Source organism: Nansenia antarctica, assembly GCF_963989245.1.
Source record: "Nansenia antarctica genome assembly, chromosome: 2".
Classification (NCBI taxonomy): domain Eukaryota; kingdom Metazoa; phylum Chordata; class Actinopteri; order Argentiniformes; family Microstomatidae; genus Nansenia; species Nansenia antarctica.
Window position 1 is genome coordinate 22,133,145 of NC_137675.1, and position 23,760 is coordinate 22,156,904.

At 46.6% G+C, this 23,760-nt stretch overlaps 1 protein-coding gene and 1 pseudogene across 2 annotated transcripts in view; one reads left to right on the forward strand and one right to left on the reverse strand.

Annotated features, from left to right (window-relative positions):
• Positions 1-22,530, forward strand: part of LOC308151649 (alpha-1,6-mannosylglycoprotein 6-beta-N-acetylglucosaminyltransferase B-like) — a gene marked incomplete at both ends in the record, with an annotated part of 128,755 nt that extends 106,225 nt beyond the window's left edge. Inside the window, 8 exons of the mRNA XM_080524557.1 lie at positions 2,024-2,157; positions 4,483-4,613; positions 8,211-8,369; positions 8,744-8,890; positions 9,151-9,267; positions 16,783-16,857; positions 20,736-21,007; positions 22,332-22,530. Coding sequence (XP_080380683.1) covers positions 2,024-2,157; positions 4,483-4,613; positions 8,211-8,369; positions 8,744-8,890; positions 9,151-9,267; positions 16,783-16,857; positions 20,736-21,007; positions 22,332-22,530 — 1,234 coding nt within the window. The remainder of the gene's footprint in view (positions 1-2,023; positions 2,158-4,482; positions 4,614-8,210; positions 8,370-8,743; positions 8,891-9,150; positions 9,268-16,782; positions 16,858-20,735; positions 21,008-22,331) is intronic.
• LOC308151719 (E3 ubiquitin-protein ligase TRIM35-like) lies at positions 10,450-14,171 on the reverse strand (annotated as a pseudogene). The gene is made up of 6 exons: positions 13,743-14,171; positions 12,624-12,719; positions 11,525-11,755; positions 11,403-11,425; positions 11,205-11,323; positions 10,450-11,017 (listed from the first exon to the last, which is right to left on the reverse strand). The product of its transcript is annotated as an E3 ubiquitin-protein ligase TRIM35-like (transcript).
• Positions 22,531-23,760: the final 1,230 nt, after the last annotated feature.

Here is a 23,760-nt window from a genome sequence, read left to right on the forward strand (position 1 = left end):
TGGGACGACCGTCCAATAACACATCCCCGTAACCTTGTCTCATGCGCCTCGGTGGGGGAAAATGTTTACAATTTCTTTTCTTTTTTTACATGCTCAAAACGAGTTGTTTGTTATCACGTAAACGCCTTGGGGGAGATGACAGGCACCCGTGACGGCACTCTCGCCAACATTTCTTCCTTTTGTTTTTTTCTTCCTTTTCTTTTGTGTTTTTTTGTGTTTTTTTTCTTTGTGTCTCTACCTGCATGTGGGTACACAGCTGTATCGGTCGTAACGTCAGAGCGACGTTTGTTTGAGACCGAAGCCCGGTGTGTGAGTCACATCAACAATACACGGAAGCCCTCAGTGACTCGTTGTACACTAGAAATAAACATGTTACCGAATTGATGTGGCACAGACGGATTTGCAGCAATGCTTAGCAGTTCTAATACTTTGCTGGGATAGTGGATGATGACGCACTTTCATGACTCACTTGGCAGGAGTGAGGTTGCAGGAGGAGTTATGCATTCCCTCTCCCTGTGCCTCTTGTGCACACACACACACACACACACACGCACACGCACGCATGCATGTGCACACATACACACACACACACACACACGCGCGCTGTAGACAGAATGGGCTCTGCCTGTCTTTATCTCTTGGTAAATCCCTCTGACTTCACAGACTGGCGGCACTGAACCCTCTCCAACCTGGCAGAGACAATGTGTGTGTGTGTGTGTGTGTGTGTGTGTGTGTGTGTATGTGTACTGTATATGTATCTGCTGTATGAAGGTATCCAACATGGTGGAATTGTGGGTTGTTTCTGTATATATGGTACAGGTGCCTTCTGCATAAGGAAGTGCCTCATCTCTTTATGCACTCCCTGCCCTGTGTGTGTGTGTGTGTGTGTGTGTGTGTGTGTGTGTGTGTGTGTGTGTGTGTGTGTGTGCGTGCGTGTGCATGTGTGTGTGCGCATGTGTGTGTGCGCATGTGTGTGCCCAGTGCTTTGTTCCTACTATCTCCGGCTCAAACGCTCTCTCAATGCCTGTGTTACTTTATCCAGTTATCTCCCCCTCTCTCCCTACTTGATACTGCTGCTATGACAACAAAGGGATGTCAGGCCTTGTTCTCTGAGCGTGTGTGTGTGTGTGTGTGTGTGTGTGTGTGTGTGTATGTGTGTGTGTGTGTGTGTCTGAGCGGGCCCATTGTCAATACCTCCGTCTGTGGTTCACACTACTGTGAAGGTCGGCATCTTTAGAAGACGTATCGAACCCCAGGTGTTGTTTTTCTCTGTTTGGCACACGCACACATTGACACACACACACATGCATGCGTATATACACACAGACAGACACACACACACACACACACACACACATTTTGAATGACTACAGTAAGTGGGGTACATGAGGTACAATGGATGAAAGACAGCCCACTTAACAGCCACGAGTCCGCCTTAAGAGTCCCCCTGTCTCACTAGCTCCTCATGATTATAGCTTTTCAGACGAAACACAATGGCTGCTGGGAAAACCGGCGGTGGCGATACCGCTGGCAGCCAATATTGAAATGTGAAATGGTTCTTTGAAGCCCGAATATTGATAACATTTGAAGGATTTCATTTGCCTGTGTTTGTTCTATCCTGGGTACTTGAAATACCCAATATCCACACCCAACAACAGACAGAGTACATATGGATGTCTATTTTTAACCTTCAATCAGTTCTCGGCACAATATGTTCCATCCGTGAAAGGTTATGCTTGATTGTGTTCACAGTCGAACAAAAGCCTTGGATGTTGGAAACCAATATGAATATCCAGCTTGTTCCAAAGTTCCCCGCGTCTAAATCCGTCTTCACCCCGGTGTAAATTGCTCAGTGGCGGTGTTCAAATGTGCCTCCTCACCTATTTGAGGTGTGGCGTTCAAATGTGCCTCCCGACCAATTCTACTGGAGGTGTTGCATTCAAATGTGCCTCCCAACCAATTCTACTGGAGGTGTTGCGTTCAAATCTCCTCACACACACATGTGCCTCTCCACCTATTCTAGGTGCCACATCCGTGTGATCGACACGTTCGGCACGGAGCCAGCCTACAACCACGAGGAGTACGCCACTCTGCACGGCTACAGGACCAACTGGGGCTACTGGAACCTCAACTCCAGGCAGTACATGACCATGTTCCGTAAGTCTGTCTTGACCAGGAGAACATTACCTTCTTTTATTAGATCCAATGTACAAGTACACAAGAGTAAAACATCTTTGGGTTAGGTTCTTCAATATTGGCATTGCAGCAAGGTACAAAATCACAATAGTAAACTAAGTAAAGTAAGTCATAATAAAGTAATGATTAAGTAATATTGATTTAGTGATGGTAGCCGTACTACAGCGGTACCAGTCGTACTGCAGTGTAATCAATAGTGCAAAATGCTGTGCAAACAATAAGATGAAATGCAATATGATACAGTACAAGTAGTCAAGTAGTCAGGTAGTGTTCAAGTAGTCAGGTAGTGTTCAAGTAGTCAGTTAGTGTTCAAGTAGTCAGGTAGTGTTCTAGTAGTCAGGTAGTGTTCTAGTAGTCAGGTAGTGTTCTAGTAGTCAGGTAGTGTTCTAGTAGTCAGGTAGTGTTCTAGTAGTCAGTTAGTGTTCAAGTAGTCAGGTAGTGTTCAAGTAGTCAGGTAGTGTTCTAGTAGTCAGTTAGTGTTCTAGTAGTCAGGTAGTGTTCTAGTAGTCAGGTAGTGTTCTAGTAGTCAGGTAGTGTTCTAGTAGTCAGGTAGTGTTCTAGTAGTCAGGTAGTGTGCGAGTAGTCAGTAGTGGTTGGTTTGGGGGGGGAACAGTATTTTGTTTTCCTCCAGTGCATTTCTCCAGGAGCCTGATTGCTTGAGGGAAACAGCTGTTTGACATCCTCTCGGTTTTAGCCCAGATGCTACCATTCATCATTCCATTCCGTGCATTACAAAGAGCCCGTCCTCCGATTTCTACCTCCACCTCCACCAGCCTCCATTGCTGTATAGCGAGGCAGCTTCTCTTGAGGTGTTATGATTGTTCAGCGCTTTGAATCTGAAGCTGTGTGATAAACAGGGGTGCAAACTTGTCACCTTTCTGCTAAATTAGCCATTTTTACCACAAAATAGGTCATCCATGTGAATCGTGTAGATCTGCAAAAAATATTTATAATGGGGGGGGATCCAAGTCACATGATGCGCGAGGTAACTAATCTTCCTGTCTGCTAAACTCCGCTGCTGTTGAAATAATAATACATTTTAGCTTCAGGCAGCTAGGTACAATTCCAGACAACGTGGATAACACAGTCACAGTAAACTGTTTTCGAAGTAATTATGCAGGTGTTAAGATCATCATTGTTAGACCACCGTTAGCACTAGCGATATCCCCCCCCCCCATCAAAAATGCTCTCCTCTAAGGTTGCGCATTGATCATTTTCTTCGTTTTCAGGCCCCAAAAAAAGTGTCACCTTTTTGCACCCCTGGATAAAACAACAAGACAAAGATCAAAAGCTGGACCCATTCAGGCCGTTCAGAGCAGTGATAAGATAACAGCACCGTCAGAGACCTGTGGCCTTCTTCACCTCTCTCTCTCCCAGCATCACCCTTTTATGAAACAGCCCACTTGACTTGACTTTAGTGAGTCAGCTCTACGCCCTCCCCCCCCCGCCCCCCCCCCTCCCCAACTCAGTCCGCCACGGCGCCAACGTAGCATAACAACAACCCCACCAGCCATACCCAGTCACCTGGAACGCCTCTGCAACACGCTCCAGTCAGCGGGCACACTGAGCCACTCGATGTTGTTGTACCACCCACCGGCTAACAGCTCAGCGAGCTGTAAAACACCTGCTGTACAAAACTGGAACACAGGGGCCTTGCTTTGCTCACTAATACCAATTCGCTGAGAAACGTCTTTTGAATTACAGTCATTATTCAAACGGCAGCGCGACGCTGAAACGGTGCCCAGCTTTAATGAGCTCGACACTTAGCGCTGCCCTCGTACCGTCATCACAGGCGGGATCCACCTGCGGAGCTGTTTCCACCTGTGCGGAATGAACCACTTGACTTTATGATAAGGCAACAGCTTCATGTGAAACCTGTAACCTGTTATTATAAAAACACTACTCACACTACCTAGATAGATGCACCTTTCGACATTCGCTGTCGTAAGAGGTACTTATGTTACTCCACTGAAGACATGGCATTTATGCCCAAGGAAACATATGCCTGCTTCCCTCTCTTTCTCTCTCTGACAGTCTCTCACTCTCTTTCTCTCTGACAGTCTGTCTGTCTGTCTGCTGTCCGTCTGTCTGTCTGTGTGTCTTTCTCTTTCTCTCTTTCTCGGTCTCTCTCTCTGAAATATAACATGCTTTCTCTCTCTTGACGCCTCTCTGACATGCTCTCTCTCTATCATTGTCCCTCTTTCTCTCTCTCTCTGTCATTCTCTCTCTCTCTCTCTCTCTCTCTGTCATTCTCTCTCTAACTGTCACATCTGTTCCGTCCTCCAGCCCACACACCAGACAACTCATTCATGGGTTTTGTGTCTGAGGAGCTGAACGAGACGGAGAAGAGAAGCATCCAGCAGAACAAGGTCAACAACATGGCCGTGGTCTACGGCAAGGAGGCCAGCATGTGGAAGGTAGTGTGTGTGTGTGTGTGTGTGTGTGTGTGTGTGTGTATGCAGCACTCAAGTTGAGGGGGGATGAGGGGGGATGGCATCCCCCCTGAAATAAAAACAGTCAAAATCATCCCCCTTCTAAAACTGCCACCCCCCCTTTCCATCCCTTATGTCATTTTATAAATGAACGTGGTATTACTGCTATTTCAACATGTAGTTTTGCGCATATTAAGTCAAATACTGCGGGCGAGGCCGCGAGGGGGCACGCACACATGCAATGACATTTTTACCACCAAGTCACTGACACTGAAGTCACTGACACTGAAGTCACTGACACTGTGGGGATGCTAAAATTGTCCTCATAGAATCCACCATCCCCCCTGATTTTCTTTTACAACTTGAGTACTGTATGTATGTATGTATATATGTGTGTGTGTGTGTGTGTGTGTGTGTGTGTGTGTGTGTTTGTGTGTGTGTGTGTGTGTGTGTGTGTGTGTGTGTGTGTGTGTGTGTGTCTGAGCGGGCCCATTGTCAATACCTTCTGCTTAGTTCTGCTAGCTCCTTTTGTGAGCCTTTGTCTCGTCTGTGGTTCACACTACTGCTACTGCAAGGTCGGTCCACAGTATACAAACACACACACACACACACACACACACACACACACACACACAACACAGAGAGATAACTCCCATGCCATAAATGATGTATGTACGACAGATGTGAAAAGTGAACTGCTAACTGTTCCCGGTAGGAAAAAGCATATAAAGCGATCAGCACCAGCCAGCACATGAATCTGCCGACGCTATTACAGGGAGCTCAGCTACATATGGACACATTTGACGGAATTGTACGGCTTTAATTCGAATCCGTTTTCCCCTTCAAAAGCCCAGTTCCCCTTCACTCCCGCATACGGGACGCGGGGCTGTTAAAAGCATTATGAAGACATAGCTTTGTTCCCCGTGCAGAGCCTCTGTGCCGCCAATTCCCCGTCTCCATGGCTGACGTTCACAGGGTTGGCACGGAGACAGGGAGGACGGGAGAGATGTGTTGCTTTTCAGATCGTTCAATGACTGTATTCTGTTGGAGTACAGAATGATAATGTGATAACATGACAGATGGATTGCTGAATAATTATCCTTTATTTCCCTTCTTGTCCCTCGCTGCTATTCCCTTATCCCCCTATTCTCCTCCACTCAAACTGTCTTCTCTCTCTCTCTCTCTCTTTCTGAGTCTCTTTCTCTCTCTGTCTGTTTTTCTCTCTCTTTCTTTCTCTCTCTCTTTGTGTATGTGTGTCTCTCTCTCTCTCTCCCCCCCTCTCTCTCTCTCTCTCTCTCTCTCCCTCCCCCCCCTCTCTCTCTCTCTGTCTGTTTGTCTCTCTCTTTCTCTCTATCTGTCACTCTCTCTGTTTCTCTCTCTCTCTTTTTGTTTCTGTTACTCTCTCTCTCTCTCTCTGTGTGTCACTCTCTCTCTGTTTCTCTCTGTCTGATTCTCTCTCTCTCTCTCTCTCTCTCTCTCTCTCTGTCTCCCCCCCCCCCACGTCCTCTCATACTGTCCCATTGTGCTCGGTTGACTGATGATCTACACAGCTCCAGGTAAGACCGTTCTCACTTCAAACCGCCTGCTGTGCCCCCATCCTTTTTTTGGGTTTGTTTCCATCCCTTTTTTTCCCCCATCCCTCCATCCCTCCATCCCTCCATCTCCTCCTGCACGTTCGTACATGGCTTTTATCATTCAATCCATAACCGCACCATCAATAAATACTGCACATTAAGGCCTGCACGCTTGTGAACTCGGCATGACCAGTTAAAAGCCGGCGTGATAAACCGCGGCCTCCCTCCTGTTGTAGACGGTGTAATGAACAACCGCTCCACATCATCCTCCGCCTGCGAAAAATCAATGAGAAGAACTGTGGAGTTGGTTGTTAGTAAATCTCATTATTCCAAAGTCAAACCATGCGTATGACCCCGGCCGCGCTCTGTTTCGAACCGAGTCTCACAGCGAGGATTAGAGGTTCGCTTATTAGCATCGCTAACAGCAGCCTCGGTCAGCTGACTCAGTCACGCCATGCAGGAATAGCCTAGGCCGAGGCTAAGCCCGGGTCTGACCTGGGTCTCTCCCCTGAACAGAGTTTTCCCCTCGCTGTAATTTGCGCTGGTTGTCTGGTGCACTTAGCGTCGCGGCTAAGCTCCTAATTGGCTGGGAAAATCCTCACAAAGGAATCGATTGATCGCGCACACACAGCCTCCAATTACAGCAGTGGGGAGCCGGCACAATAGACCGGGCATACGGTAAGCTGCTTAACACCGGCAGGGAAGTCAATAGCGAGGCCAGGGCTACGCTCGGTTCACATGGTGGTGGGGTCTCGGCCCGCTTGTTTTGTTTTGTTTTGCTTCGCTTTCAACCAGGGAGCGGGCTGACTTTGAGAGTGCCCCTCTGCCCCCTTTTCCTCCTCACACACACACACACACACACACACACACACACACTCACACACACACATGCACGCACGCATGCACGCACGCACGCACGTACGTATGCATACACACACACACACACATGCACACACACACACATAGACACGTACGCACACACACACACACATACACACACACATACACACCTACACACACACACACACTCACACGCGCACACACACACACACACACACACACACACACACACAAACACACGCACGCACGCACACACGAACACACTGTTAACAATGCTAATAACATATACAGGACACACACATGTTTTCCACCTCAAAGTATATCTGCCCTTCCCACACAAGCAGAACTCAACCCCCTGCTGTGTGCACTCCTGTTCCCCATGGACGCAATCATGCCCGTTCTGAAAGGTTCCGTGTGTCTCTACGGAACATCAGAGGTCCAATGGGTGTGTGATGTACTGGAGTCTGTATCGACAGAACTCTCCAGCAAAGCAACTGTCTTTTCCCGTGATACTATAGAGAGACTATATTGGCCTTGTTACTGTGTGTGTGTGTGTGTGTGTGTGTGTGTGTGTGTGTGTGTGTGTGTGTGTGTGTGTGTGTGTGTGTGTGTATGAGAGCAGCACTGCCAGATTCCTAGCACCTCTTCTCATCCATATTGATAGCCCAGGGCAGCACGCTTCTCTTTAGCTCCTTTAAAGAGGCTTGTCACACTAAACACCAATCAGTCTCTAACAGGGCCTTCTGACACCTCTGACATTCAGCGCACATGCACACACACACACACACACACACACACACACACACACACACACACACTCACACACACACACACACCTACACACACACACACACACACACACTCACACACACACACACCTACACACAGACACACACACACATGCACACACACACACACACAGTTACAAGGCCAATATACTCTCTCCACCAACACACATCCCCTCTAATTGCCATGCACAAACATACTCTTGTTTAAACTACCTTGTTTAACATTCATTTACTAATTTATTCCTCTACTCTACTTACCTCTCTCCCTCCCTCCCTCTCTCCTCCCTCTATTCCTCCCCCCATCTCCGTTTCTTACCTTCACTTTCCCCTTTGCCTCCCCCCTCCCTCCCACCCTGCCTCCCTCCCTCCCTCCTTCCCAGCAGGGTAAAGACGGGTTCCTCCAGATCCTTCACAACTACATGGAGGTCCATGGTACGGTCTACTATGAGACACAGCGCCCCCCAGAGGTGCCTGCCTTCGTCAAGAACCACGGCCTCCTGCCCCAGCACGAGCTGCAGCAGCTGCTCCGCAAGGCCAAGGTAACACACACACACACACACACACACACACACACACACATGCACACACACACACATGCGTGCTCACGCACACACACACACGTATGCACACACACACACACACACACACACACACACGCACACATACAATGCCCACACGTACACACGCTCAGTAGGTAACGTACACACACACACATCACACACACACACACACACACACATCACACACACACACACACACACACACACACACACACATCACATACACACAACAAACCAAACATGGGCAGCCCTCTTCACATCATCATTTATTATATTTCAATTCCTGAATTGTAATATAATATTACAATTATTATGAAAGGCTGCTTGTCCTCCAACACAACCTTTCCCTCCAGCTCTTCATAGGGTTCGGCTTCCCTTACGAAGGACCCGCCCCTCTGGAAGCCATAGCCAATGGGTGCATCTTCCTGCAGCCCAAGTTCCGCCCACCCCACAGCTCGCTCAATCATGAGTTCTTCAGAGGAAAACCCACGTCCAGAGAGGTGAGCTCCCATTGGTCGATAAACGCCATACGACAAATGCAGGGAGGAAAAAATTACTTTGATATAGTCGTAAATAAATTCTATTTGAGCAACTTTCTACTCATGCGGTTGAGGTTTCTACTCATGCATTGTGACATGGTCATTGTGAATGCAGTCACACAGTAGTACACAAACCAGAACGGTCATAACACGGTTATAACACCTGACATAACCTAACCTGACCCCCCCAACCCCCCGTCCCCACCCCCCCTCCCCTTTAGGTGTCGTCCCAACACCCGTATGCGGAGCAGTACATCGGCCGGCCTCACGTCATGACGGTGGACTTCAACAACTCCCAGGAGTTCGACTCGGCCGTCAGGGAGATCATGAGGACCAAGGCACTGTACCGCCATTTTGTTTATCCTCGTGTTTATATTATGTGTCAGGGACGGACGTGTGTGTGTGTGTGTGTGTGTGTGTGTGTGTGTGTGTGTTTGGTGTGTGTGTGTTGTGTGTGTGTGTGTGTCTGAGTGTGTGTGTGTGTGTGTTTCTGAGTGTGTGTGTGTGTGTGCTGTGTGTGTGTTGGGTGTTGTTGCTGCGCCTGAATTAGCTGTCAGGTCTCGTCGAATGTTGTCGATATCCCAACATGGACCGGGACACCAGAGTTAATTGGATCAGAGTTAATTTGTTGGTTCTCAACAGGTGATTGGATGGGATGTGTCAGCTGAGTTGGGAAGAGAGAGATATGGAGAGAGAAGAGAGAGTGTGTGTGAATGTGTAATAGGGGCATTACAGTAACAGTAGCGTGCCAGCGTTTAGGAGCTGTGGAGTTATGAGCAGTAAATGGGAGTTAATGGGGAACGGCAGCGAGCTAGAAGCTGCTGTGTGTGAGAGAGAGGTTAAGTAAGAGGTCAAATAGGTAAATTAAATACCTCCATTAAGCCTGTGTGTGTGTGTGTGTGCGTGTGTGTGTGTGTGTGTGTGTGTGTGTGTGTGTGTGTGTGTGTGTGTGTGTGTATGCGTGTGTCTGTGCGTGCGTGTAATCTCAGATTACAGTGCTGGGAAAAACATGCAGAACAGCAAACAAGTTTATATTCAATTTATTTAAATGTATAAGGAAATCTTCCCAATGTCACTACTATATGTTAACTTGATTATCAATCAGTATTTTCAATTGTTTGACATGTCTAATATTTTTATATTTATGATTATAATACCATAACACTCATTTTGTTGCCCGCTCAGTAACATGTATGACATTGGCAGCAGTACAGAAAGAAACAAGCATTCAAAATAAACAGATTGAACAATAAACATTGTAGCAAGAAATACAAAACAATAACTTCCACAATCGTATGACACAATTTTGAATATAAATCAGTTAATCAATCATTTGAAATGTATAGGAGAAAATATATATAATAAAATATATGAAATATATGACTCATGTTTCACAACTGTACACAAAGTGCAGAGATTTATACTGTAGGTTGGCAGTTACAATAAGAAGGATTGGCAATCAAATGTTCAAATGAAAATGATAAGAAAAAGTACATTTGACTCATACTTCACAAACATACTCATACACCTCTCACTGGGATCACGGTCACGGTCAGAGTCACCTTTGATTGGCAGACCTGTAGATCAGGGTGTTTAGCATCACCAGCAGGTCCAATAGAACAGTATGAGAACAGTCTCTCAGTGAAGGTGTCTTTATAAGTGTGGATGAGTGTCATGTCTTTAGGGTCATAGAAGGACACCTCCCCCTTGTTGTAGTCCAGCTGTACTCTGATCCTCTGGGGTCTCCTCTTCAGAGTGATGGTGTTATGCATCCCATCTCCATACTTACCACCCCTCTGTCGTATAGCCCAGTATCCATACTCTGGTGATGTTTGTCCCTGCCCCTTTCTGTCCCTGGACTCTTTAACCACACCCATGGTCCAGACAGGATGGTCCCCGACCTCCACCTCCCAGCTGTGCTTTCCTGCGATGAACCCCTCTGAGCCCATTTGAGAACATTTGCATATTCCATGAACCGTTCTGGGTTGTCAGGGAGCTGCTGCCTTGACCCTCTATGACTCACTCTGGTCAGGTCATCAGACAGAGAGAGCGAGGGGTTTGCAGTGTTGGGGTCCAGAATCACAGGAGCTTCAAAACAAACACAGAGATACACATTATGCCCTGTACTATTTATTATACATAATATACACATATCATATATATTACCAATGTGGTGCTGTATATTATACATTTATTAATGTTGTATTTCTATGAACATATTCAAATAATAGTTGAGTTGATAGTTATTCTTAAGCCAATTCTCGTCAGTACTAACCGTGCTTGACAATCCCCTGCATCTTCTCCCAGACTCTGAACTGCAGGTTGCCCAGGTGTTTGGCCACATCTATCAGTGCTCCTGAAATCTTCTCTGGGTCTGGCTCTGTGAACTGGGCTCTGGAAGAACATTCAGGGGTCAGTGCTGCTGTGGGCTTGGGTTCAGAATCACAGAGAAGAGAGACAAGAGACAGATCACTTACCTTTCCTTACCTTGAAGTTCTGGAGAGGAACAGAGGAGAATTGTCTTCAATGCTAGTGCTATAATCAGTCAGTCTTTGAATACATTTACCATGTCTGTCTGAGAGAAGGCATCCTTACCTGCAGGAAGGCGATGTCTTCAGCTTTCAGCTCCTTCTCTAAGGCTCTGATTGTGTCTGAAAGTGATGATATCTGTCTGCTCAGTGCCTCAGTCTTCTCCTTCATCATCTGACTCTTCTGCTCCTCTTCCTCCCTCAGTGCAGCTATCCTGGCCTCCTCTTCTTTTTGTAGAAACTGATGAAGTTTCTCAAACCCCTCCTTAATTTGTCTCTCTGTGTGCTGGGCCTGGCGCTGGAGACAGCCAGGGGAATATATCTTATGATCACTGTAGTTTTACTACCATCAGAATCAGAATTGCTGTTATTACATCCAATGTACGGGTACACAAGAGTACAATTCTGAGGATCAGGCTCAAGTTTAGGTGAAATGTATGAATGAATGAATGAATGAATGAATGAATGAATGAAAGCATTTATTTCGAACATGTGCAGAGAGAAATAGTTATAACAACAAAAGACAAAACAAAAACAAGAAAAAAACAAAACAAAACAAAAACAAGAAAAAAATAAACAAAACAAAAAACAAAACAAAAAAACACTATTTACTTCACATGTCCGAAAAGGAGTAGGAAGAAGCATAAACTTATTTAATCCTACCCCTTCTCCAATAAACAGAGATTAATCATTAATAAACAGCAGTTGACTTCAATATAAATATAATATATATATTTTAAATTAAATCACATCTATTTACATATTTACATATTGACCAACAATAGAAAACAGATCATGTAAATAAACAAATAATCTGTGAAAACAACAACTATCAAAGCCCTTCTTCCTCCTCGTACCTGGTGAAAACCATTTTTTTATACCGCTTTTTGAACTGGGTCATGCTTGGACACCGCTTTAGCTCCACACTCAATCCGTTCCACAGCTTCACTCCACATATAGAAATACAAAAACGTTTTAACGTTGTACGTACATAAATATGTTTTAAATTTAACTCCCCCCTCAAATTATAACTCCCTGTATGCAGCTCTCTTTACGATATTGAGTTGCAAATGCATGATAATCAGTTAGATGTCAACAGTATCCAATACTGAGCAGAACAAGAGAAGACCACATAATTGAACACAACACCTTGCATGACACAGTACCTTAATGTGCTTCGATGTATCATCACAGGTTTGTTTAACTTTGTTAAAGACCTCCAACTTCTCCTGTAAGGGTTTCAGAGCTGTCTGCAGTTCTTCCTGGATTGAGACAAAACTTTACTGAGGCGATTTGGACTCAAATTCACCTCTGGCAGGAGGCTGTCATCCATTATGACCAAAACCTCACGACACAAAAACAGTTTCATCCCTACTGCAGTTGGCCTCATTAACGAGGCCCGGGACCCCCCACTGACACTGACTGTTATCTTGACCCCCACTGACATCAAACAAGTCACACTGCACGATTATTATGTCATATTGCGCATATTCTTGTAACTACATGCCAATAGATTTGTTTCTGATTCTGATTCTGAGATTTCTGGAGTCATTTGACAGTATCTGTTTACCACAGTTCTGTAGGAATCATTACCATAATCCTTTACAGGATGAATCAGGGTAAAATTCAAACAGAAACTAAAAATGATCATTCATTGTTATCAACCTTTTATCTTTTCACTCGACATGTGCATAACATCAAGTGATATAGCTATCTCTGTCACTGAATTTCAAATAGTCAACTTTTTTAATTTTTTTGAATAACTGTCTTTATGTTTACCTTATGAATGAATGGTCTTTATTGTCATTGCTATAGTACAGGTACCAAACAACGAAATGTGGGAGGGGTGGCTCCCCTGGTGCTAGGAAAGAAAAAAAAAAGAAAAAAAACAGGAAGGGAAAGGAGCTGGTTTACATAAATAAAGGCTATGTACACTATCCACTATACTATACTGTACAGGTAAGACGACTAGGGTTGTCATATTGCACATAGTGTTATTGCACATTCATTTAAAGTGTCGCAGTTTGCAGGCTTGAAATGTACACATTTGTGCCTCAGCACTACACCTGATTTTTTCAATCCAGCAGCTGCCATCAATCCGTCCAGACTGTCCAGGGCCCAGAACCTAGGTCTTTGCTGTGTTCAGGGCCTGGATGGCCCTGGGGTAGAAGCTGTGCTTCAGTCTGTTTGTCCTTGCGGCCATGGTCCTGAACCGCCTTTTCGAGGGCAGCCGGGCAAAGTGTTCGTACCCAGGGTGGGTTGGGTCTCTGGAGATCTTGGAGGATCTTATGTTCCTGCGCAGCCTCGTCTACTGGGATGAAGTCATGAGATTTGTGTTTCTTTGAGGTCTGACACACAAAACAGACAGGCTGTTTATCCTCCATACAGAAGAGCTTGAGCTTCTCACCGTGCAGACTGCACAACACCTCAGACCCTGCCTCAGACCCTGCCTCAGACCCTGCCTCAGCTCTCTGACGTCTCTCCTGTAAGAACGCCTCACACAGGTTCTTTAGAGCTAGGCTAAAGTGAAGAGGCTCGTTCATTGAAAATCTTCTCCTACACACTGGACATTCCCGAGATTCCTTATGTTTCCAGCATTCCCGCAGACAGGCTTGACAGAAGCTGTGGCTACATGGCAGGACGACAGGTTCTTTAAAGATGTCACAGCACACAGGACAGGAGAGATCCTCTGGGAGAGACGATTTAGCAGCCATTTTCTCACACAATGCCAGTCCCTCGTTTGTAAAATTCTCTAAATATTACTTTAACTTTTAACAACATTCACTTTTAAAGAAACACTTCATTAAAAAGTGAAGCAGCACTCGGAGATAGCTATTTTGATCGTAGTATTTTCTTGTAATGGTTTTGTCTTTTTTGCCACTGCTGTGTTGTCTGTCTGTTATAGCTGAACATTACAACACTGGTGCTGTACTTTACCCTTGTCAGGTGCTTCAGGGTGTGGTTTGGCAGGTTAGAGAGTGTGTGTGTGTGTGTGTGTGTGTGTGTGTGTGTGTGTGTGTGTGTGTGTGTGTGTGTGTGTGTGTGTGTGTGTGTGTGTGTGCGTGCGTGTGTTGCTGCGTTGTATTGTCTGTTTGTGTGTGTGTGTGTGCGAGAGAGGGAGAGAGAGCGGTTATACAAATAAGTGTGTGGAACTGTAGTCATTGCAACTGCAACTCTAGGACGCAGCCGCGTCAACGTGTTGGTGGAGGTCAAGGTGTAGGTAAAGAGAGCTTTCTGCGTGTATGTGTGTGTGTGTGTGTGTGTGTGTGTGTGTGTGTGCGTGCTTGGTGGAGGTGCTTGGTGGAGGTCAAAGTGTAGGTAAAGAGAGCTTTCTGCGTGTGTGTGTGCGTGCGTGCGTGCGTGCGTGCGTAGGTGCGTGCGTGCGTGCGTAGGTGCGTGCGTGTATGCGTGTGTGTGTGTGTTCCTCCTCTCCTGAGGCTGCTGTCTGCCTCTCTGTCTTGTCAGACATGCCATAGCCCGGTGCCTCTGCACTTTGTCTGCGCCTGCCCTGTCACTCCACTGAGAGATGGGTGATGGGCTACTTCACCCTTCAATGGAGGCAGACCTCACACACACACACACACACATGCAGTGACCCTCTGTCTGTGGCCTGGCTCTCGTTCGAGGGGAGCTGAACATGCTCAGCCATGCAGACCAAAGCAATCTCTGCTGGCTGACACCAACTCATGTTCCTATAAATCCCTCACTCACCCACTCTTTCGTTATCCCTCCCTCCCTCCCTCCCTCCGTCCCTCCCCCTTTCCGCCCCGCTGACCTGACCCGGAGGAGCGGAGGACATCTCTGGGTCCTGTCATGCCCAGTGGATCTGTTGTACTTTGCACCGTTTGCTTTAAATTGCTTGGAAAGAAAGAAAAAAAGGAAAGAAAGGGAGGAAAGGGAGGAAGGAAGGAAGGAAGGAAGGAAGGAAGGAAGGAAGGTGGGAGGGAAGGAAGGAAGGAAGGAAGGAAGGTAGGTCAGAGGGAAGGAAGGTGGGAGGGAAGGAAGGTAGGTGGGAGGGAGGGAGGGAGGGAAAGAAGGAAGGAAGGAAGGAAGGAGGGAAGGAGCGAGGAAGGAAGGAAGGTAGGTGGGAGGGAAGAAAGGAAGGAAGGTGGGAGGGAGGGAAGGAAGGAAGGGATGAAGGAAGGAGGGAGGGAGGGAGGAGGGAGGGAAGGAAGGAAGGATAATACTTTATACAGTATATACTCGTCTTCCTGGGCTAATACGTTGAGCTCTATCTCTCCCCACAGCTCAAACAGGACGGATTTATTTAAACAGTTTTGATCAGATTTGCGGTGTGTAACTTTCTAAATTACCTCATCACTCTGCATACTTGCTCTTCACGCGGGTTTCATATGAAACGCGGACAAGTTAGATTTCACATCCAGTTAGGCACTCCTCGGCTTTGATTTTGTATTAAAAAATGATTTAGTGAGTCATGTATCATTTAGAAAAGCAGATCTGGCACATTGCGCCTGTGCTCTACTGTTAAGACGAGACACCATCTATCATTTATATCTCCGCTGTCTGGCTCCACACAGTACTAATGAGAAAACTTGAACAGTGAAACAGTTTGTGTTTAATCAGACGTTTATTATTGCAAAAATGTCTATGTTATATCCTTCAATGTTAATGTTGTTTGGTCATCGCGGCAAGCTAAGTCGTGTATGTGCAGTCAACCGAGGGGGGTAGCATTATCTCTGCTCTCAGCTCTTTCCCGTTTGCAGATCAGGAAGTACAGCCTCATTAAAAGCCCACTTTAGTTGTTTTCTTGCCGGTGTTGTCCGTGACTGTGATTCTCCTAAGTGAGAAACAAGAACACAGAGTTCGCAGCAATTACGTTTACCCGATACGGCTTGTCGTTAATCAACCAGATCAGAAGGTGAGCCATTGTTACAGATTGAATCAGGGCCCATAGGTGATCTGCCGAAATGTAAACGAAATCACATCACATGATTGAAAACCCACTCTCAGGGGTTTAATTATAGCACAGGCTTCTCACTATAGCTATGTTTATCGGTTTTGATTAATAGGCCGAACCGTGCCTACTTACTGCAATTAGTGTGGATGATGAAAGAGGGGAGAAAAGGAAAACAACATTTAAATGGGTAAAATATGGAAATAAAGGCTTATTATGTTGATTGTCTAGCAATGCTTGATGAACTCTTGGTGTGACTGTGTCTGTGGGTTTGTGTGTGTGTAAAGTATGCATATTCAATGCAGTTTGTGTTTGTGTGTGTTTGTGTGTGTGTGTGTGTGTGTGTGTGTGTGTGTGTGTGTGTGTGCGTGTGTGTGTGTGTGTGTGTGTGTGTGTGTTTGTTTTTGCAGGTCGAGCCATACCTGCCCTATGAATACACCTGCGAGGGAATGTTGGAGAGGGTACATGCCTACATACAGCATCAGGTGAGATCAACACACACTCACTCACACACACACACACACACACACACACACTAGTTGAGTACTTGTGAGCATAACTCATTCTCATGCATTCTGCCTCCCATGCTGCTGCGTGTGTCTGTGTGTCTGTCCACACCCACGCAGCTCCCTCCTCCTCCTGTACTGTGAGCCAGTGGAGGCTGGTGGAGGTAGAAACGATAGATCCCGTCCTCCGATTTCTACCTCCACCAGCCTCCCCTGCTGTAACTCTAGAATCAACTTGGACGTGTGATTGATCTCTACCCCGCCTCTAATCATGGACCATACATCTGTCTTCATCACAGGGGGGATGGGGGGGGAAGAGGGGAGAGGGGGAGAAAAGAGAGGGAGGCAGGAGGGGGGGAGGGGGGGGACGGAGACGGGGAAGAGGCATCTAATACACATTCCTGGCGACCGTTGTTCGCTCGTCAATAAAGTGTCGTGATCCTGACTCTGAAAAAGAAAAGAAATGGAGGTGGAATAGAAGAAGGGAGAAAAGGATTGAGGAATACTGTCTCGGCAAATCCATTCAGGTCTCTGATCAGATATTCACGTATCGCTACCAATCCCAAAACACAGCTCAAGCACTATCCAGCTGATCTCAGACCAGCGCTTCACATAATAGTAATAATAATAATAATAATAATAATAACTTTTATTTGTATAGCACCTTTCATGCATAAGAATTCAGCTCAAAGTGCTATACACTTAGCTTGGCACACATAACAACTGATCCCAAATCATAATAATAATAATAATAATAATACATTTATTTTATAATGTGCCTTTCAAGGCACTCAAGGTCGCCGTACAACACATTTAAAAAAAACAGTTACAAAATCCAAATACAATTAAAAATCAGAGGAGAAATATACAGTATATACATAGCTAGCAGCAGAGCAACACATCATCCTCTCATACAACCATCTAACCAGAAGCTGTTCAAGCTACTGCCCTGGGGGAAACAGTACTGAAGCCTCAGGGCTAATACCCAGAGGATGTCAAACAGCTATTTCCCTCAGGCAATCAGGCTCCTGGAGAAATGCACTGGAAGGAAACAAAACTAACTCATGCACATACAGGATGACCTGTCCTGGAAGAACAACACAGCAGCCATCATCAAGAAGGCACAACAGCGGCTCTACTTCCTGAGAGTCCTCAGGAAGGAACACAACAAGCAGGAGATAATGGTGGCCTACTACCGCGGCGCAGTGGAGAGCATCCTCACCTACGGCATCTGCAACTGGTTCTCCAGCTGCACAAGCGCGGAGAGAAATGCGCTACAGAAAGTCGTGAGAACAGCCCAGAAGATCACCGGCGCCCCCCTCCCCTCTCTGGAAGAGCTGTACAACACACGCTGTCTCAGGAAGGCCTCCAAGATCTCCAGAGACCCAACCCACCCTGGGTACGAACACTTTGCCCGGCTGCCCTCGAAAAGGCGGTACAGGACCATGGCCGCAAGGACAAACAGACTGAAGCACAGCTTCTACCCCAGGGCCATCCAGGCCCTGAACACAGCAAAGACCTAGGTTCTGGGCCCTGGACAGTCTGGACGGATTGATGGCAGCTGCTGGACTGAAAAAATCAGGTGTAGTGCTGAGGCACAAATATGTACATTTCAAGCCTGCAAACTGCGACACTTTAAATGAATGTGCAATAACACTATGTGCAATATGACAACCCTAGTCGTCTATCTGTACAGTATAGTATAGTGGATAGTGTACATAGCCTTTATTTATGTAAACTAGCTCCTTCCCTTCTTGTGTTTTTTTTTTGTTTTTGTTTTTTCTTTCCTAGCACCAGGGGAGCCACCCCTCCCAAATGTTGTTGTTTGGTACCTGTACTATAGCAATGACAATAAAGACCATTCATTCATTCATTCATTCATTCATTCAAAAGACTCCCCAAAACCAACCACACTCACATTACAAAAATAATATGATACGACTACTTGCACACTACTTGCACACATATTGCATCATATTGCATTTCATCTTATTGTACTTTGCACAGCATTTTGCACTATTGATTCAACTGTAGTACAACTGGTTCCACCGTAGTACGTCTACCATAACTTTATTACTTTATTATTACTTACTTTACTTTTTCATTTACTCTATTATTGGGATTTTGTATCTTGCTGCAATGCCAATGCTGAAGAACCGAAGCCAAAGAATGAAAGCAATTCTGATTCTCTGATTCTGATAACCATCAAACCTCATACAACCCTACACATGCGATAGAATAGTACATAGAACAGCTATCTAAACATAGCATCGATAGCGTCTAATAGCTTCTATCTCCTTTTCTCTGTGCGGTGTGACAGCCGGCGCAGAATCAGACACACCCGACCCTGACTGTGCTGTCAGCGCTGAACTGACATCTGCTCAGACCTGTTTAATGTGTCAGAAAATGATATTAAATCTGCCTGGCTGACTGGGGACCTGTCTAATGGCTGGATAATTGCCGTGGGATCTGTCTAATCGCTGGATAACTGCCTAGGGTTCTGTCTCATCACTCTCCCCCGTTCATGTCTGGTAGAATTCACCTCGCGCCGAACACATCAGGTGCCACTGCCGCAACACAGATGTTGTTGTGTGTACTCAAGTTGTAAAAGAAAATCAGGGGGGATGGTGGATTTTATCATAATATGGGGACAATTTTAGCATCCCCACATCGTCAGTGACTTCAGTGTCAGTGACTTCAGTGTCAGTGACTTGGTAAAAATGTCATTGCATGTGTGCGTGCCCCCTCGCCCACAGTATTTTACTCAATATGCGCAAAACTAAATGTTGAAATAGCAGTAATACCACGTTCATTGATAAAATTACATAAGGGATGGAAAGGGGGGGGTGGCAGTTTTAGAAGGGGGATGATTTTGACTGTTTTTATTTCAGGGGGGATGCCATCATAGGTAGTGACTCTGCAGTCCTAACACAGCAGTGGGAAGCGTGTGTGTGTGTGTGTGTGTGTGTGTGTGTGTGTGTGTGTGTGTGTGCGCGTGTGTGTGTGATTGAAATACCACATTAACCCTTCCTTCCTCACACCCTCCTCAACAATGGTTAATAATATGTTTTAAAACAAGCTTGTAGGAGGAGTACAATAGTGTCTCTCTCTTGCCCCGCGGTGGTGTAGCGGTCTAAGCACTGGCCACTAGTGCATGCTGCCCACCGGGGACTGGGTTCGAATCCCAGCTCGCCAGATCCGGATATGGCTGGGGCACACACGGGGAGCGGCATATTGGGCGGCCGCTCCCGAGGGCGGTATAGGAGTATTTCCGGACAAGGATCCGTCGCGCAACAGCGCCCCCGGGGTGCCGGAATAACAGGTGCTGGGCTCGAGGAGCCAGTCAGCTAGTCTGCCTGGCGGCCTCTTCTGGGACTGCCGGCCACGGGGTCGTGCGGCAGGTCCTTCGCAATAGGCAGGGGATAATTGGATGCTAGGTTGGGTTCAATTGGCTACCAAATTGGGTGAAAAAGGGATAAAATCTGAAGAAAAAAATAATAATAATAATAATAATAGTGTCTCTCTCTAAGAGAGAATAAAGTCAAGTAACAAAGAGAAGGTTGCAGTACTTATCGGAGAGAAGGTTTCCTATACATTCCATACCATAGTATGGTCGGGCGATACGTCTCTTTCATAGACTATCTTCCTGTTTGTCAACATTCCAATCCCATGAGGTCATCTCTCCCTCAGCACCCAACCACACATGAATGTCTTGCAGACGAACCTTGACTGGACATACACATTACTCTGCATTGTGTTCTTTAATATATACAACTATACTATAATGCAAAATGATTAATAAATGCAATTATTGTTATTCAAAATGATTTGCCTTCCTACATTCTCCCTTACCCCAGGACTTCTGCGTGCCCGAGGCCCCCTACCCTCCATCCAACTCCTCCGGGCTGGGGCCTAGTAGTCCTGGGACTCCCTTTGTCCTCCTGCCCAACTCCACTGCCCTTGGCTGGGCAGCCAATGTCAGCGCCCCCCCTGCCTGGCCCCCTCTCAGCTCCCTCAGGCTACTGGTGTCCCAGGAGGGCCAGTCCTGTGTGGCGGCGTGCCAGCACGCCAACCTGGTCTGCGATCCGGCACACTTCCGCTTTATCAATAACAAGGAGGCCCTCCGGGGGTGAGAAACACACACACACACACACACACACACACAGTCACACACACGCACACACACACACACCTACGCACACACAGTCACACATACTCACACACACACACCTACGCACACACACAGACACTCACACACACACACAGTCACACTGACACACACACACACACACACACACACAGTCACACACACTCACACACACACACTTACGCACACACACAGACACTCACACACACACACAACACATTATTATCAAATGGGTTCAAAGAGTCTCCATCGCTGTCAGATATCCCATCTGTCATATCTAAATTTCAGAAATGACGGCAGTAGAAATTTACACTCACACACACACACACACACACGCACACACACACACACACACACAGACACTCACACACTCACACACACACATACACACACACACATAGACACTCACACACACACACACACACACACACAGACACTCACACACACTCTCTCACACACACACACACACACACACACACAGACACTCACACACACACATACACACACACACATACACACACACACATAGACACTCACACACACACACACAGACACTCACACACACTCTCTCACACACACACACACACACACACACACACAACACATTATTATCAAGTGGGTTCAAAGAGTCTAGCGCTGTCAGATATCCCATCTGTCATATCTAAATATCAGAAATGACGGCAGTAGAAATTGACACTCACACACACACACACACCTACACTCACACACACAAGCACACACACACACACACACACACACACACACACAGAGACACTCACACACACACACACACACACACACACACACACACAGATACTCACACACACACATACACACACACACACACGCACAACACATTATTATCAAGTGGGTTCAAAGAGTCTCTAGCGCAGAAATTACGGCAGTAGAAATTGACAGGCTGTCACTACAGCCACAGCAATTCTTCCTCTGTCATCCTGCTCTCCTCTCTTATCTCTCCTTCCCTCCCTCCTTATCTCTCTCTCTCCGTTTTCGCATCCCATTCCCCCGTCTCGGTATCTTTCATTCACTCCTCTGTCCCTTTTCTCACTATTTTCCTCTTTCTCTTTCTTTATCTCTCTCCTCCCCTCTCTCTCTCTCTCTCTCTCTCTCTCTTGTTCTTTCCTTCTCTTTCACTCACCTACCCCCTCTCTCTTTCTCTCTCTCTCTCTCACACACACACACACACACACTCTCCCTCCTTTCTTTCCTACACTCTTCCTCCTTTCATCCCTACTTACTTTCTCACATCCACACATCCTCTCTGTCCCCCCCCCCACCCCTGCAGGCTGGAGGTGCAGTGTGAGGTGGTGGAGGCGGAGGCCAACCACGTGTTCCCGGCGTTCTCCGTGCTGCGGCGGGAGTGCGGCCTGCAGAAGGACCCCCTCCTCTTCAGCTGCGCCGGCCACTCCCCCAAGTACCGCCGCCTCTGCCCCTGCAGGGACTACCGCCACGGCCAGGTGGCGCTGTGCAGAGACTGCTTATGATACTAGGAGGACTGCTTAGGAGCGGGGGGGGGGGGGGGGGCCTGGGGGGCTATCCCTGCGAGGAGACCTCCTTTTAGTGGGCTTGAGAATGTTATTGGTCTTTGGAGCAAACACCACCGTCCAATGAGCTTGAGAAGGTCACATGTCCATGGACCAAAGACCACCATCCAATGAGGTTGAGAAGGTCACATGGCTATGGACCAAAGACCCCCCCATGCAATGAGCTTGAAAAGGTGACATCGTCTATGAAGCAGTCATTTTGTAGCTTAGAGGAACACCAACTCAAGACTTGAAACACTTGCAGATTGTTGTGGGTCATTGGCTAAACGTGTGGGTCAGTTAGAGCTATTTAAAGAAAATGGCTGGAGCTAACCCTAGCTACCTAACTTCTAGCCCCATTTAGTGGAGACACAATGACTTGGATTTTTAATGTGCTGCTACAAGATATTAATGAGAGAGGTGCCACATCAAATAACGCACCCCCCACTGAACTTTAACCCTCCCAAGAACTAGAAAGTTACGATGGGGAATCTACACAGGAACTAGAACATTAAAGGTGGCTATGAGGAGATTGTGATCCAATTGTCACAGAAGCCTGACTGGGTCAATAACCAATCTCCTTCTCCTCTCTCCGGTGTTTTGACAGTGGATGACAGACACTCAGACTCTCTCTGTCGCCTGACCTCCTCCCCCATGTCTCTGTCTCTCTCTCTCTCTCTCTCTCTCTCTCTCTCTCTCTCTCTCTCTCTCTCTCTCTCTCTCTCTCTCTCTCTCTCTCTCTCTTCTCATTTAAAGATGGACCAACCGGTTTCATTTATCAGACTAATCCTGTTACTCTGGGCAACCGCGGCAGTCAATGCAATCATCTCTTGTTGCAAAAATTGGGGGAGGAGAAAAAATGATTATTTATCCACAAAGTGAAAGTTTGGAGGTCCGCTCCCTCGGGACAACAGAGGGTTTTAAAGAAGCCTCCCAGCTTTGTGATGGATATCCCAAAATAAAAAGAGAAAGTTGCGAGACGAGATCAATGGTCAGTTGTGTGTGGTCTTTATGAACCCTTTCTCTCCTCTCGGGAGTTGATGGCTTCTTACCTCTTCTTCATCCACCCATTTTCTATTCTCACCCTCCCGCCCCTCTCTCCCTCCCTCCCTCCCTCTCTCCCTCCCTCCATCCCTCCCTCCATCCCTCCCTCCCTCCATCCTTCCTTCCATCCAGAAAGGAGAGCTGTTT